Here is a 14352-nt window from a genome sequence, read left to right on the forward strand (position 1 = left end):
ATGGATTTTAGGGATCTTAATATTGTGGTTCAATCATTTGTCATGTCTGACTCTTCATGATCCCATTTGGGATTTCCTTGATAGAAATACTGGATTTGTTTGCCATTTTCTTCTCCAGCTCATTTTACAGATAAGAGAATTGAGGTAAACAGAATTAAATGACTTGCCCAAAGTCACACAAGTACTAAATGTCAAGAGACTGGATTTAAAATCAGGAAGATGTCTTTCTGGCTCTAGATTTGTCTATTTTTTACCCTTTATACTCAGTGCCTAACATAGTTCTAAGTGCATAATAAATACCTGATTTGATACAGCCATCTTCAAGGTATTAGAAGAAGGCCAAAAAAATGAAAATGATCATATAGCTAAATTCTAATATGGAAACATTATGATTAGGTTCTCTCTCAGTAGGGAAATATCAGTTCAGAGAATAGACCTTATAACATAGTGGTGGTGGTTATTATTTGTCCTTCATTCTCAAAGGGGACCATGACATGCACATGAATTAGATTTAAGTGACAGAGGGCTGTGAAATTCACCTGCCTCTTGGGTCCAATGACCAGATACAGATTTAGAACAACTGTAGATGATCGTGATGCCATGGAAGGCCCTTGGCCTTTTTAAGAGAAGATTTTCAGCAGTTTTCAGTTTGATTGAGATCACAGTTCAGTGATTAAGGCTAGGTAACAATTGAGGCAAAGAATCTCCTCTTTATTCGAATCAAAAAAATATATCTCGAAGAGGAAGATCCTCAGGCTTTCTGGCCAAAATCACCTCTCTCACGTCATGGTCCTACTTTGAGAGCAAAGGGCATAGAAGGGCATAGCAAGCTAGAATGATGGAGATTGGCCATTAAGTGAGTAGTTCCTATTTGACAAAGACTCATTGGGTTGTGTTTTACCAAGGGACCAAATTGTGTCTTAGTTTGTCTTTCAACTTACCATCCTCTGGAACTTTCTCAAGATATTTCTTGATTTCATCTTCATTGAGAGAATTCAAAAGCATTGCCAAATCTAAGTACTCTTTTCCATAATGCCTCTCATATGTACTCTGTTTCTTTGAATGTTCTTGGTTCCAAATGTGCTTAAGCAGAATGGAAGGAACTGTGAAGACAAAGGAGAAAAAAAGTCAAAGAGAAGAAAGCTTGTTGGGTAAGCAAAGAATCACCATTATCTGTTAACATTATACTGAAAGTCATAGTTCCTCATGATGAGCTGAATCTGCATCTTCAATCATGTGAGGAACTAAGTTAACATTTTAAAGGAAACCTCTTTAAATAACCAAGCCAGGAAAATTGGGAGGGCGTGGGGCCACAAGATTATTCGTTTTCTTTTTGGAGGAGGAATGATGGGAAAAGATGTAAGAGAAATACAAGTTTGAATTTCCACTCACAGGAGTGCAATCAGGAAAGTAAATGATAGTAGATTGGAAGCTTGAGGATATGTTTGCCCACTGGAGTGAAGGTTGCTGAGCTCTTTACAAGCAGCTTTCCGTTGCCAGTGTCCACCTGACCCACCTAACTCTCTCCTGAGGCTCCAAGAAGCTGTAGTATGCACAGCAGCCATACCCTGGAGTAAACTGTTTCCAAAAGGTCTCAAACACTACTGTGAATTAAGAGGATGTCTACCCCAGGGTGTAAAGACTTCCCCTGCCGAACTGGGCAGATAAGAACAATCTGTTCCAATGGTTGTGAAGACAGGTGAAGCAGGTATTGTGGAGCGCTTGGAGCTTGGTTAGACATCAAAGTCAACAAGATCATCCCCTGCATCTCGAGCCATCACCAGTCATCTTGACTCTGTCCTGTCACTGGACAATGGTGGCTTTTTTTGTCTGTTTTGTTTTTAATAATTGCTTTTTATTTTTAAAATACATGCAAAGAGAGTTTTCAATATTCATTCTTGCAAAATCTTGTGTTCCAAATTCTTCTCCCTCTCTTCCTCCTGCCCCCATCCCCTAGATAGCAAATAATCTAGTATATATGTTAAATATGTGCGATTCTTCTAAACATATTTCGACATTTAGCTTTCTACACAAGAAAAATCATACCAAAAAGAAAAAAAATGAAAAAAATAAGCAAACAACAATAAAAAAGATGAAGATGCTATGTTGTGACCATAGTCAATACCCATAGTCCTCTCTCTGGGTGCAAATAGCTCTCTCCATCACAAGTCTCTTGAACTGGCCTGAATCCCCTTCATTGTTGAAAAGAGCCAAATCCATCACAGTTGATCATCACAATCTTGTTGCTATGTATAATGTTCTCTTGGTTTTAACTTACTTCACTTAGCATCAGTTCATGTAAGTCTCTCCAGCCTTTTCTGAAATCATCCTTCAGATTGGTTTTATAGAACAATAATAATCCATAATATACATGTAACAATTTATTCAGCCATTCTCCAGCTGCTCATCAGTTTCTTGACACTACAAAAAGGGATGCCACAAACATTTTTGCACATGTGGGTCCCTTTCCCTCTTTTATAATCTCTTTGGGATATAAGTCCAGGCTTATAGAAACTACTGCTAGATCCTTTGATCCTTTGTGTTTGCACAGTTTCATAGCTATTTGGGCATAGTTCCAAACTGATCTCCAGAATGGTTGGATCAATTTGCAACTCCACCAACAATGCATTAATGTCCTAGTTTTCCCATCTCTCCTCCAACATTTATCATAATCTTTCCCTGTCATTTTAGCCAATCTGAGAGGTATGTAATGGTACCTCAGAGTTATCTTAATTTGCATTTTTCTAATCAATAGTGATTTAGAGCATTTTTAAATCTTTAGTTTCTTCATCTGAAAATTACCTGTTCATATCTTTTGATCATTTATCAATTGGAGAATGGCTTGAATTCTTACAAATTTGAGTCAATTCTCTATATATTTTAGAAATGAGGTCTTCACCCTGTATGTAAATTTTCCCCCAGTATTGTGCGCTTCCTTCCTCATCTTGGCTGCATTGATTTTGTTTGTACAAAAATGTTTTAATATAATAATATCCATTTTGCATTTCATAATGTTCTCTAGTTCTTCTTTGGCCATAAATTCCTACCTTCTCCACAGATCTGAGAAGTAGACTATCCCTTGTTTTCCTAATTTGCTTATAGTATCGTTATTTCTAAATCATGAACCTATTTTGACTTGTCCCTGGTATAGGGTGTTAGATGTTTGGTCAGTGCCTAATTTCTGCCATATTATTTTTCCAATTTTCTCATCAATTTTTGCCAAATAGTGAGTTCTTATCCCAGAAGCTGGAGTCTTTGGGTTTATCAAACACTGGATTACTATAGTCATTGACTATTGTTGTCTTGTGAATTTAGCCTATTTTGACAGTGGTGTCTTTAAAAAGGAGTATTGAAGCTGACAGCTTCATGCAGCTCTGCCTCATTTAAAATCCAATTTATATAAGAATTTTAAAAAAAGAGTAGAGACAATGTTTTTACATGTAATCAGAAAAAATATGAAAATTTTCCAAAAAATTTCTTAGATAATAAAAAAGAACTGCTTCATTTTTGTCTCTGTATCTTTAGTACCTAACATAGTATCAGGACCTTAAGATGACACTTAATAAATGCTCACTGATTCAAGTTGTGTTCTGAAGATATGAATTTGATTCCCTGCTTCACTTTTTTTTAGCATATTTATGACCTCTAGAGCATTTTATTTTTCTGCATCTCAGTTTCTTTATCTGTAAACCATGAGGTTTAAAATATCTTGAAATAAGGTATATAAGAACTCTTTATAAGTAGCTTGGTTTTTGGAAGATGCTTTCTTTGGTTCTTCTATTAGAATGTGGTAGTGTCTACAGATCTGGAAATTCATTTCAAACAAAGCAATGGTGTCACACTGAAGATTTGTCTGGTTCTGCTTCTGGCTTTCATGGAGAGAAAGTTGTAGAAAAATGGGTGACGAGACAACCACAACTTTCTTTGACTAAGAAGAGTAATGAAATTATATAAGTCATTTGGAATGGTTTTCTTTAATGAAGAAGAGTAGAGATTGAATTTGGGGAAGAGAAATTAAAGAAACAATCTCTTCAACCAGATAATTCAATAGACCATTGACAGAAATAAGAAATAGATGAAGAGTTTGAGAAACTAGAATGGGGTCAATCGAATCATGATAGGGTACCTCATTCATCCAGCAAATTAATTCTGATTAATTGCTTTACCAAAAAAAAAAGCACAACTAATAATTTCTTGAATGATCTTAGTGATGATTTTATCCTTCAAAAGGTACTTTAGGAACAAAAAAAAAAAAAAAAAAAAAGGAAATTCTATTCTGAACCTAATTCTCGCTAACAGAAAGTGGCTGAATTTAGAATTAAAGCCTAATTTCACAAGATTAAGGTTTCTCATGGTGTCTCAGTAGTGAAATATACTTTTTTAAAACTCTGCATAGTGGTCCTATTGACTTGAAGAAGAGATACTTAACACTGTCTTCCTCTGGTTTTCTGCTTCCTGTCTCTTCCCATAAAGACTCCAAAGTGAGTAAGAGCTTGTAAATACTTGGTAAGGATATACAAAAATAGGTACACAATATCAAGCTGCATAATGGCTATACAATAGAGCTGACACATTTGATTCCTATTCCCCATCCCACCTTACCATGAAAGGCAGTTTTAATCATGATGTCTGTCATTGGTTTTCATTGGGAAAGTTCTTCCAGAACTGGAAAGATAAGCCCACAATACTAAACTAAGAAGATAAGCCTATAATACTATTATAAATATCAAATCTATCCTTACCAGTTCCACAAGCTGCAGGAATTGGTACTGTTGCATTATATCCATATTTGACATTCAAGTCTCGTAATTCAGGTATCTTCACTGGGACTTGGAAATTACGCCTAAACTCAGTTTCTAGACGCCGAGGAAGTAACGTTTTCCAATCAAGAGGCCCTTGTATAGTTGGTTTCTTTACTAAAAAGAATGGAAAATAACATTTTGTCTAATTAGCTTAATGGAATTAACATTTTAAGTGCATTTTCTCTTTCATTCACTATTTTCTATGCCAAAATATATTCTTCATATCTAGAGATAAAGCAAACATACTGATTTACAAATACAGTATGACCAGGAATCAATCTGGAGCAGCTAAGTGGCACAGTGTGCCATAGAATGCCAAACGTGGAGTCAGAAAGACTCATTTTCCTGAGTTCAAATCTGCCCTCAGATTTGATCCTATGTGATATCCTGGGCAAGTCACTTAACCCTCTTTGCCTCAGTTTCCTCATCTGTAACATGAGCAAACCAGTCAAGTTCATCTTTGTCAAGAAAACCCTAAATGGATCCACAAAGAGTTGAAACATGAGTAAAATGGCCAAACAAGAAGCAGCAGCAATCTGCTCCTTTATTTGAAACATAGGAGATTGATTCTACATGTAATCAGAAAAAAATATGAAAATTTTCCAAAAAATTTGTTAGACAATAAAAAAGGACTGCTTCATTTTTGACTCTGTACTCCTTAGTACCTAACTGGGAGGCTGATTAGTTAGGACCATGCTACTGATCAAGCTGAGGTAATGGACTTAAGTTTCAGTTAGTTCTTTTGCTCTACTATATGATTCTAAATTGCAGTCTTCAGGATGGCCAGTTCTATACTGCCAAGTGTGTGCTATTGCTCAAAAACTAGAGTTTCCTCTCATTAGGGAAAAAATTTTTTGTATAGTCACATCAAAGCCAGGAAAGTTTGTTGGTAGGTATATTTACATATGGATATTTTAGAACATAAAATTTGAAGGTGATGACTTCATAGCCAACTTTTCCTTTTTTTATGCTGCTCTTCCCCTTCCCCTTTCTTTTGCATAGGAGATCTAGAAATTTGAGAGGGGAACTGTAATTCCTTAAATCCACACAACCATTTGTAGCTTTTGCTTTTATTCCTAGCATTTAAGCAGGAGGCTTGGCACACGGGCAGGTGCTTAATGAATGCTTGGAATTTAGTCTCAGGGCCTCACAAAAAAGGGTTAAAGGGAAAGCACTGACAATTAGAAATTAACTAGAATTAAAAGTGTCTTCCTATCATTAGATCAGATAGAGTCTTAAGGAACTTGGAATTCTACGAGCAAGAGGAAATAAATTCGAAAGCCAGATTACATGTCATTAGAGGTTAAATCAGCTTGCTAGCTGATTTGTTTTCCCAGTTAGCTTAAACCACTGGACTCAGACTTTGCAAGTTGTCAAAATCCTGCCAGGCTCAGATGCTTCTCCGAGCAGAAAGCTGAGCCATATAACAATACCACCAGATGACAGTAGAAGTATCAGAACTATGAGCTGCTCTCTTCCACATGTGTCCTTATGCACAATCCCTATACATATTCACTCTTTCTACTGAATTTGTGGCAATATGTGGGGAAAATGTTCTATTGCTGCTTATTATTCCATTTTGTTAAATACCTTTGCTTTGAACTAATCACTTTCTGTGATTGATTACTAAAAGTAAACATCAGTAGGGGTTCATAAGCTATGGCTGTTTTGAGTGTATATGGACTGAAAAAGTACTGTAAACTTGGGATAGCTCATCTGTTTTTTAAAAATATATTTTATTTGTGTCTTTTGTCTGTACGTCACAGTTCATTTTCAGTATTCCCTTTAGATCAAACTCTCATGTGATAAAAATAAAGCAATTTAGCAGAAACATCTTATATATGTATCCATATACCAAAATAATTATAATAAATCATATATAATTCTATATATAACATACACATCTGTGTATGTGTGCATAAATATATATACATTACACAAATATATTGTTTGACCAAGTAGTCCTCCTATCTATCCAGCATGAAAGAGACAATGTTTTAACTCCTCTCTACGATTTATTTAGAAATCAATTTCCTTTCAGCAAAGCTTATATTTACATTGTGGGTAGTAACTGTTTATATTATGTCTCTTGATTCTGTTTATTTTGTTCTCTATAAATTCATAAAATTTTCTCATGATTCTCTGAATTCCTCCTATTTGTTTCTCATCCCACATTATATTTCTATAATGTGTTTTTTCCAATTATTTATCAATTTGTGAACTTCCCTTTATTTCATGTTGTTTCTACAAAGAACCATGCCTAAGAATATTTTGCTATACATTAGAGTGTTGTCTTTCTTTGACTTCCTTGGGGCATATGCCCAATAGAGGGATACATATCTAAATATTGTGTAAGATACATATGTGTGTGTGTGTGTGTGTGTGTGTATAAAACACATTTGCCTTTATATTCTTGATAAATTTTATTTCCCTTCTATTTTATTTGTACCAAATATGTTTTTAATATGATTTATTTCATCTTTTATGATATCCTTTATATCTTTTATGATATTCTTATTCCTTGTTTAGTTAAGAATTTTATAGGATGAACATTTTTTTTCTGGGTAACAATGATTTTATTGAGGCCTCATAATACCACATGATACTGATAAAAAGACTAGTCATTTGGCAGTCTCTCTTATACCAAAGATGGGGGAATGGGGGGTTTCCCCACATGCTTTTCTAAAGGCCCAGCCTGTGTAGGCTTTATACCAGTGGTTTCTCAAAGTATGGTCTAGAGAATCCTGGGACCTCTGAAACCCTGTTAAAGAGTCTACAAATTCAAAAATAGTTTTTATTTCCAATATGGTAAATGTCTATAAATATAATCCAGAAAAACAAAAACGCTTTGGATCCTCAATTTTTAATAGGAAAAAGATATTGTCAAACCACTGCTCTATACTGTTTGCCTTAAAAGTTGAAATCTTGGTGCACTGTTCCCATCCCAGAGTACTTAGTCCTAGATGAAAACTGGGGCTAACTGCTGGTCAATTTTCCTACATTTCTGAAGAGAAATGGAGCAATCAAGAGAAGATGAGAACCCAACACTATTTCCCATGCAGGAAACAAGAAAAAAGGATGCTTACATTTTGAATTATCCAAGTAGTCTTCTCGGAAACGAGAAGTATACTGATCAGCTATTGCTTTACGGATTTCTTTGAGTGTAGCAGGAATTCTCCATGGAGAACTTTCTATACTTCTTACTGTTTCCACCTCTTGATCTGGAAGAGAGCTCTCTGCCTTTTTTACTACTTTCAACTCTTGACATGGAGCAGTACTTTCTGCAACTGTTTTTGTCCCTTCTTGAGAAAGTTTCCAGGTCATAAATTCCTATCAATACAAACAAAATTGTTAGAAATAGTCATCCTTTCTAATATAAAAATGCAGTTGGTATACCAAAGGTGTGTTTGTGTGTATGTGTATTTTGTTTTTATTGAGTTGTTTCAGTCATGTCCAATTCTTTGTGACCCCCATTTATGGTTTTTTTCTGCATAAATACTGGAGTGTTTTGCTATATACTTCTCCAGCTCATTTTATAATTGAGGAAATTGCGGCAAAAAGGGTTAAGTGACAGAGCGACGATCTGAGAACAAATTTGAAGTCAGGTCCTCCTGACTCCCAAATGATTTGTGATGGAGAGAGCCACCTGCATCCAGAGAGAAGACTATAGGGACTGAATGTGAATCACACCATAATATTTTCACCTTTTTGTGGTTGTTTTCTTGTTTGTTTTATTTCTCATTTTTTTCTCTTTTGATCAGATTTCTCTTGTGCAGTATGATAAATGTGGAAATATGTTTAGAAGAATTGCTCATGTTTAACTTATATTGGATTACTTGCTATCTAGAGGAGAGAAGGGAAGAAGAAAAATTGGAACACAAGGTTTTGCAAGGGTGAATGTTAAAAAGTATCTTTGCATGTATTTTGAAAAATAAAAAGCTATTAATATCTCAAAAAAAAAAAGGAGTATTCACATTGGACTTTATCCTCAAGATTTTAATACTGAGGAGAAATTCTAAGTCATTTTAATAGTTTGGCCTCCCATGCCAGAGCAACAGAGGTGCTCCATAGATTTCTGCCCAGCTTTCATAAGCTATGTGGATCAACTCTGATAAACTTGCAAAATATCCTGTGAGTTTTGGATTCTCAGTGACTCTTTGGCACTGTGGATTTATAAGCAATGGATGGTGAGTTATAAAATCCCATTTCTGACACTCGCTTCCTATATGACCATGACCCACTTGGCCAGAGCCCTCAGTTTCCTTTTATGTAAAATAGGTTGTTTAGACTAGCTCTCCTTCAAAATTCCTTCCAGCTAAAAATCTATGATTAAAAGATGATTTCTAAATGAGAGAAGGAATAAGGATTTCCAATATTATGGGTCTTTAGAAGATATCTTCCACTTCAATATTAACATAGTATTAATCTTAATTAAAATAATTAAAAAATAATAGAAATATTTTATTTTCTAGGACCAAACAAAAAATCCAAAATTCCACAAGTATTCAATTTATTATCTATCCATTTCTTATAAATTAATATTTTTTATTTTTCTATTATTTTTCACATCATTATCATCCAGGAATCTTATATGTAGGGGCTATTTTGTTGAGGTTTTTGATAGCCCCATTTGGACTAGTAGATTGGAAAGTTCCCCTAGAATTCCCCTCAGAAATGGGTATCATCAGTACAAGTAAGCTGCTCCAGACACATCTGCGCAGCATTCCTGAGCTATGCACGTGCCACCACAGCTAAAAGGTCATCTTCTGTACACAGGAATCTTTTATATAGTGTTTTCTGGCCTTGACTTCTTGGCACTGGTAAAATAAAACAAGTATGGAATAGGAGCCAGAAGACTCAGATTTGAATCACCCTCCAACTAGCCACTGTGGGCCAGTAAGGATCATTTTGATTCTGCTTTCTCATCGATAAAATCACTATCACTTACAGGCAGGGGTGTGCTGGTAAATGTTTGCAATGAGCTCTTGAAAAATTAAAAAAAAATGTACAACCAATACACTTTTATGTTTAATCTGCATTTTTACTATTTTCTTCATGACTTTCTTAAGGCTCTAAGACAATTAGCAAAATAATTATTCACCCCTGATTTATAACCTATTTCCAGAATTTAAATGCTAACACTAACAAATTTGACTATTTTGTAACCTAGTTCAGTTATCTAGTCTAACTCACCGCTACCCTCCCAACACAGGGATTTTTGTGAGTACAGCAGTTTGTAAAAGTATACAAAACACATATATGAAAGCAGGCTGTAATTATCACTGAAACCTCAGTCCACAGCTGTTTCAGTCCTTAGATAGCCTCCTCCCCTCTCTGCAACAGAGGAAATCCCTTCTTGTGGCTGTAATTTAGCTCAATCTCCAGGTAATTTTATTTCAACTCAATTAGGAGGCTTTTACTACTTTGTAGTTCCCTTGATCACAAATGAGCCTCACACACATAATGTTCACCAATCAAGACATCATTTGATCACAGGTCTAAAGCTAAAAAAGACCTCAGAGTCCAACTCATCTGTAATATTCTTCTCTAAAATTTAATGTTCTTTGGGAGCAGGTTTCTTGGAGGGGGCTTCTGGGAGCAGCCTTCCTTTCAGTTCAGTAACCCCCCCAATGCAGTCAGGAGTTAAAGTCCAAATCCTTTATTGTCTCCTTCAAAGTCTTGTCTCCTTCACTTGGGATCAGCTAGGTTTTTCTGGAGGCCTATCCCTCTCCTTGGTTCTGAGAGGCCTGACTTCTCTGGCTTCTGAATCTCCCGGACTGAATCCTGGCTGAGGCTCCTAGCTTATATTTGCTCTCTTAAAGATGTGAATCTTGTAGAATTGTAGAAGTACTAAGTCCATGTACTGAACTAGAGAACTGTTAAGTACCATGCTAAACAATCATTGTCTCTATCAATTCCACTGACTTAGCACCTTGTTTCAAGTTCTGGCCCATAACACTCATCCAAGACCCTTCCTCCTTTTACAGACGGAGGAAACTGAGGTTTACTGGAAGTCAAGTGACTTCCACCAGGTCAAACAATCAGCACCAAGAGACTGGATTTAAGTCTGGCTTTACTAATTCCAAGACTGGTGCTTTTTTTTCATGGCAATATGGATGATGCAGGAAATGGCACTAAGAAGAAATGGCCACACAGATAGTTATTATGCTGACCTAAAACATCTCCAGAGAGAAAGAAAGGGGGTCAGGGAAAAATTATACACACATACACACACATATATATACACACATACATAGACACATAAATATATAGATATAAATATATACCTATACATAATATAAATATATACCCCATTCTACATATACATATGCACACATACACATACAGATAACTATATATATACATATACATGTGTACATACACATATCTACCTATACATGTATAAATATACTTATATATACATACACTATATATATATATATCTATATAGATATAGATGTGTGTGTATATATATATATATAGATAGATAGATATAGATGTGTATATATATATACATACCTATATATATATATATATATATATATACATACCTATATATATTTGTATATACATACATGTTTTCAAATCTGGTAGAGTCTTTACTAATTAAATTTCTGTATTCTTTTCTCAGTTATCCCTTTTTAACCTCTCTGTCATTACTGATATTCTACCTTCCTGGATACTCTTTCCTCCCTTTGTTTTCATGGCACTGCTCCCTCTTGATTTTTCCAACCTAGAAAGTCTTTCTCAGTTCCCTTTGATGAATCATTCCCACCCCAATGAAAAGAGCTCTGGTCAATGCTCAATGCCAGCAAACATTCAAACCCATTTTCTGGTACTTACTGTGTGACACTACACAAGTCATTTAACTTCCTGTGGACCCTAGTTCCCTCATCTATAAAAGCAGGATGTTGGATGAGATCTTATCCAGCTTTAGACCCCATGATCCTATGACATACCTTGCCCTGACTACCCCTGTCCCCCCCCCCCCAGGCTCTGTTCAAAGGCTTTCTTTTCTCTTCCTACATTCTTGAGTACTTCTTTAGTTCCCATGGATTCTGTTATCACATTTATGCAGATGATTCTGAAATCTACATATCCCTTCTAATCTCTTTTAAACTCTAGTCTCACATCACTAATCACCCATTGGACATTTCAACCCAAAGATAGTCCCATGAGCATATCAAACCTCTGAAACCAAAGTAGAACTCATCTTTTTTTTTTTTTTAATCCTCCTTTTCTCTTTCCTTGAATTTTCCAATTTTTGTCTAGGAAACCAACATCCTTTCACTAAATCAGGTTTTTCCACAGTTCCTCACGTTCCCTCATCTCATCAATCAGGTTACTCCTGAAACATCTTACACATATATCTCTGCTCTTACAACAATCCATCCTGTCAGACCCTTAACCCATACCTCCTTCCTTGACTATTTAAAGTTTCCTAATTGTTCTTCCTGTCTCATTTTTCTTTTCCATATTCCACATAGTTTCTTCTTTACCCACATCTTGTTCCTACCTCAGTTCACTCATCCTCTGTCATTCATTGCTATTACACCACTACATTAAGACTTCTGGAATCCTAATTATTGTTAACAGATTCTTTATCTTAGGGCCACTTCCCTCCTCATTTTCTAAGGATAAGGAAAATCTGGCTTTCTCCAGGTACTATTCCTAAAGTTCAGGTCTGATCAGGTTATTATTTTGAACTTTGTGACATTAAAAATAACTTCAAAACACTTCTGAAAGCACTTTAAAAGTTATATATAAAATTCCAGGGGAGTCCTAAATTAAGACCAGGATACTTTCCACAAGACTTAATTTTCAGGAAAGTTAAATGCTTCATTTGGCCTTTCTTCATCCTAGAAATCATCTCCATAGTCTTTGACTTCCAAATACCTGAAATTGTGAAGTTACAATCCAGCAACCTTCTGTTCCCCCTTTTCCATTTTCCTGGCCTGGACTCATGCACCCAGCCTATATATACCACTCCTCCCTCTCAGTCTGCCTAAACTAAGAAGACCAATACAAAATATGCAAAATCCTATAAATCTTTCTCATTTCAAATTTATTCCTTAACTATTTATGGAGCGCCTACTACATGTTAACCATTGCTAGACATTAGAGGAGATAGTATAAAGAATGTGGAAGTAGGATAAGCATTATCTAATACACAAAATTATAAGGTAAAAAAGCATAAAATTACAAGGTACTTAAGAAGAAAGAGAAGAAGACTATACCCACATCCAAGTAAATCCACATCTCAAACATATTAATACTCGTTATCGCTAGAATTTTGGTGATTTGCATTTGCATTTGGTCCACTGAGATGCTCCTTGAAGCTTTAATTCTTCACAATGGCATTTGAAGTTTCTTTGAGACATAAGTATTTGTATATTTTCATATTTGTCATTATTGGGCAATGAAATTTTACTTTTTATATGTATGTACATCACTCTTACCTTGCTAGGATGGGGTTTATTGGTTCTAGTTCCAGAAGAAGTTGCAGTTCTTATCATGTCGTCTTTGGAGGATGGTTTCCAATCAAACTGTTCACTGTATAATGTTTTAACGTGGATAGGATCATTGAGCTTGTATGAATATCCTAACCCCTTGAAATCATTATGACTGTAAAAAACACATTAGAAATTATAAAAAGGAATCTGAGACCATATGTTACCACAAAGCATGCCAAATGCTTCTACCAGAAATATTTCTGGCAGGAATACTCTTTAGAAACTTCTAACTGTTAAAGGTAGGCTCGACCAAGTAGAAAAGGTCAAATATAGTTAACTCTGTAGAGTTCCTTCAGGATAAAGAATCCTATGACATTGCTCTTTGCAAAAGTATGTCAGACTTGGAGGAAAAAATTGGGGGGCAGGAAGGACCCTATTCTAATCAACTTATTATCATATATACATTTAAAAAACTGAACAAAATAAACAGCTGAGGAACTGTGGAAAATGGAAACAATATTTGGAATAACTTACCTCACACAACTGTTCCTAGTACAAATGAGAAAATGTATGAGAAATCACTTTGAGATTATAGACAACTATGTAAACATACGAATTATCCTATATATGGTCAAATCACAGACTGGAGCAATCTTTTACAGGACCTTTAAGAAGATCCATTTAACCTTTCTTGATGTCTTCTTATGAATTATATTTAGATTAAATACTTGGGTAATTTTTTTGTTTTGTTTTGTTTTGTTTTGTTTTGTTCTTAATTCTCCTGGCAACCCCTTTAGAATAGCTCTAATGAATCATATGCATTTTCTCCCATGTTTTGCATTTATATTACATTACATGGTTTCTAGGATCATAGGATTCTAATTTTTTAGCAGGACAAATCCTTAGTGATTGCCTAAGGCCAACCCTCTTCATTTTCAAGATGACAAAACACTTCCAGAGAGGAAAATTAACCAGTCTAAAGCCAAACAAATATCCAAGTGCTCTGATTCCAAATACAAAATTTTTTTAGGATATCTGAAGCTATATTGTGGCCGAATGGCCACTATTGCCTGTCACTTCCATCTCCCAAATTATAC

General features: G+C 35.3%; 1 protein-coding gene across 1 annotated transcript in view; it reads right to left on the reverse strand.

The window, feature by feature from the left end:
• Positions 1–14352, reverse strand: part of TEX26 (testis expressed 26) — a 46624-nt gene that overhangs the window by 3816 nt on the left and 28456 nt on the right. Inside the window, exons 3-6 of the mRNA XM_051986506.1 lie at positions 13262–13427; positions 7889–8132; positions 4743–4916; positions 942–1103 (exon numbers count right to left, since the gene is read on the reverse strand). Of these exons, the coding sequence (XP_051842466.1) occupies positions 942–1103; positions 4743–4916; positions 7889–8132; positions 13262–13427 (746 nt within the window). The remainder of the gene's footprint in view (positions 1–941; positions 1104–4742; positions 4917–7888; positions 8133–13261; positions 13428–14352) is intronic.

This window comes from Antechinus flavipes, chromosome 3, assembly GCF_016432865.1.
Source record: "Antechinus flavipes isolate AdamAnt ecotype Samford, QLD, Australia chromosome 3, AdamAnt_v2, whole genome shotgun sequence".
NCBI lineage: Eukaryota > Metazoa > Chordata > Mammalia > Dasyuromorphia > Dasyuridae > Antechinus > Antechinus flavipes.